The sequence below is a fragment of the Rutilus rutilus genome, assembly GCF_951802725.1.
Source record: "Rutilus rutilus genome assembly, chromosome: 24".
Taxonomy (NCBI): Eukaryota; Metazoa; Chordata; class Actinopteri; order Cypriniformes; family Leuciscidae; genus Rutilus; species Rutilus rutilus.
Genome location: NC_140228.1, coordinates 407501 through 410000, shown reverse-complemented (window position 1 = coordinate 410000; position 2500 = coordinate 407501). Strand labels below are relative to the sequence as shown.

The 2500-nt window shown below is 41.2% G+C and overlaps 1 protein-coding gene across 11 annotated transcripts in view; it reads left to right on the top strand.

Annotated features, from left to right (window-relative positions):
• The window catches only part of ptprma (protein tyrosine phosphatase receptor type Ma), a 230629-nt gene that overhangs the window by 147738 nt on the left and 80391 nt on the right, over positions 1-2500 (top strand). For all 11 annotated transcript variants that reach the window (XM_084398290.1, XM_084398287.1, XM_084398288.1 and 8 more), the window contains exon 13: positions 1865-1901. In XM_084398290.1, the coding sequence (XP_084254416.1) occupies positions 1865-1901 (37 nt within the window). The remainder of the gene's footprint in view (positions 1-1864; positions 1902-2500) is intronic.

Sequence of the window (2500 nt, the reverse complement as noted above, 5' to 3'; positions counted from 1 at the left end):
TCACACACTCTCTCTCCTCCACTCACACACACACACACTCTCTCTCTCTTCCACACACACACACACACTCTCTCTCTCCTCCACACACACACACACTCAGTGAATGATATAAGTCGAGCTCGTCTTCTCCTCCTGCGCTGAAATAAAGAATCGTCTTTTCATTAGGGTCAATTAGCATATAAAAAAGAGAGATGGCTGATAATTCTAATTTCCAATTAGACTGGAGTGTTAATAATGCATCCGTGAACATCTAATGTCCCTCACTTCAGTCGCGCCGCTGCATGCGCTCGCATTAATCACACACACTCCACACATCACACACACACTCCACACATCACACCGTTTATACATTCTGCCGCAGTAGTTCATCGTTTTTGCTCAAAAAAGTATTAATAAATGTAGAAATGAACATTAAAGCTCAATAAAAGCTGTAGAAGTATTTCGGTAACACTTTACAGTCAGGTTCATCAGTAAACATTAGTTAATGCATTACTAACACAAACTAACATGAGCAATACATTAGTTACAGTATTTATTAATCTCTGTTAATGTAAATAAATCCAGCTGTTCATTGTTTGTTCATGTTAGTTCACAGCGCATTAACTAATGATAACAAATACAACCTTTGATTTTAATGACGTATTAGTAAATTCTGAAATTAATAATAACTAAGATGAATAAATTCTGAAGAATTATTGTTCATTCTTAGTTCATGTTAACTAATGTACCTTATTGTAAACCAGTATTTCTAATAACATTTTCAAAGTAATATCAATCAAATGCAACTTTTAATCTAACATTATTCTTTATGTAACAGTTTTTTTTCCCATTAAAAAGTATTTTTTAATTATGTGAAGTATGTGAATCATGCAACAGCTTCACCTCTATATGTTTTATCTGTGTAGATTTTCTGTTGCATTTAATCGTTTCATGTTCTCTTATTTTCTCTCTCGATGTGCATTAGATTCTTAAGATATTTCTTAAGATATTTGTGCTGGAAAACAAGACTAAAGTATTAATTCTTTGTAGTGCAGGTTTATTATTTTTGCAGTCTTTTACTGGTAAACATCATGATTATTTTACACGCCAGATGTTCACTGTGTGGATTTAATATTAGTAAATCATCTCCAGAGCTTTCTCTCCTTTGCTCAATCAGCAGAACTTGTTCTTGATTCTCAAGATAAACACATAAACGGCCTTAAAAACCAGATCAGTTTACTCTGAGAAGCCAGATAATCATGCATGCTTGTTTTTAGACAATAATTCTTGAATTGAGTTCATTTGTTTGTCGATTGTTCTCTTGTTAAGTGTAAGTCTCACGGCGCTCGGAAAAGCTCTTTCACAATGGAGCAAAAAATTAACTTCATTTAGGAAATATTCCCTGATCTCACGCAGTTCAGCTTCTGAAGTAAATTCATCTCGTTTTAATGACTTTTGTGTTTTTAGAGGAAAACGAGACAAATGTATTATGGGGATATAATAAACATTAACATCATGATTATATGTAAAGCCATTTGAAAATAGAGGGAAAAAACAAACATTTTTGTCAAGATCACAGGTGAAAAACAGCAGTAATTTTGAAGAAAATGCTCTGAATGTGTTTGAGTCTGAAGAGTCTATATGTTCATATTCACTAATCTAATGCCTCTCTCTCTCTCTCCCCCTCTCTCTCTCTCTCTCTCTCTCTCTCCCCCCCCTCTCTCCCCCCCCCCCCCTCTCTCTCCCCCTCTCTCTCTCTCTCTCTCTCTCCCCCCTCTCTCTCTCTCTCTCCCCCCTCTCTCTCTCTCTCCCCCCCCCCCTCTCTCTCTCTCTCTCCCCTCTCTCTCTCTCTCTCTCTCTCTCTCTCTCTCTCTCTCTCTCTCAGGAAACTAAGATCGATTGTGTTCGTGTGGCCACTAAAGGTGGGTCTGTGTGAGAGTAATCGAGTGACTGATTGAAACATGTTCCCTAAATGATTCCAGCATGTCTGCGGGAATGACTCTGACTGTGTTCGGAATGGAAAACTAGCTGAGCATTCACGGCACACACACACACACACACACACTCACACGAGGGAACGAGACGCTGCGTCGATTGACGCTGAGGGAACACTTCACGTGATGACGTCTTGAAGCACATGTAAAATCAGTCCAATGGGTGGCGCAGAGTCTCGTTCCCTCTTCAGGGAACCGAGGTTACAGTCGTAACCGAGCCCTTTCAATGGGACAGCGCTAGGACGAGAGCACCTGGGACCCTGGTGTAGAGTCCAGGGTCAAAGAGTAGAACCTTACGAATGTGTGCGGTGAGGACCTCCCTGCCGCATCACAGACATCTCGGGGAGCAACTCCTGTCGTAAGGGCCTTGGAGGTCGAGTGGGAACGGACAGCCATAGGTGAAGGCTGTCCGACGACTCATAAGCAAGTGAGAGAGCCTCGACCACCCACGCTCTTTGTTAGGGGGCCGAACCTGCTTGAGGGCCACCGCGGTGGATAGGACCCCCATAAACCTGGGCGGACGAGAC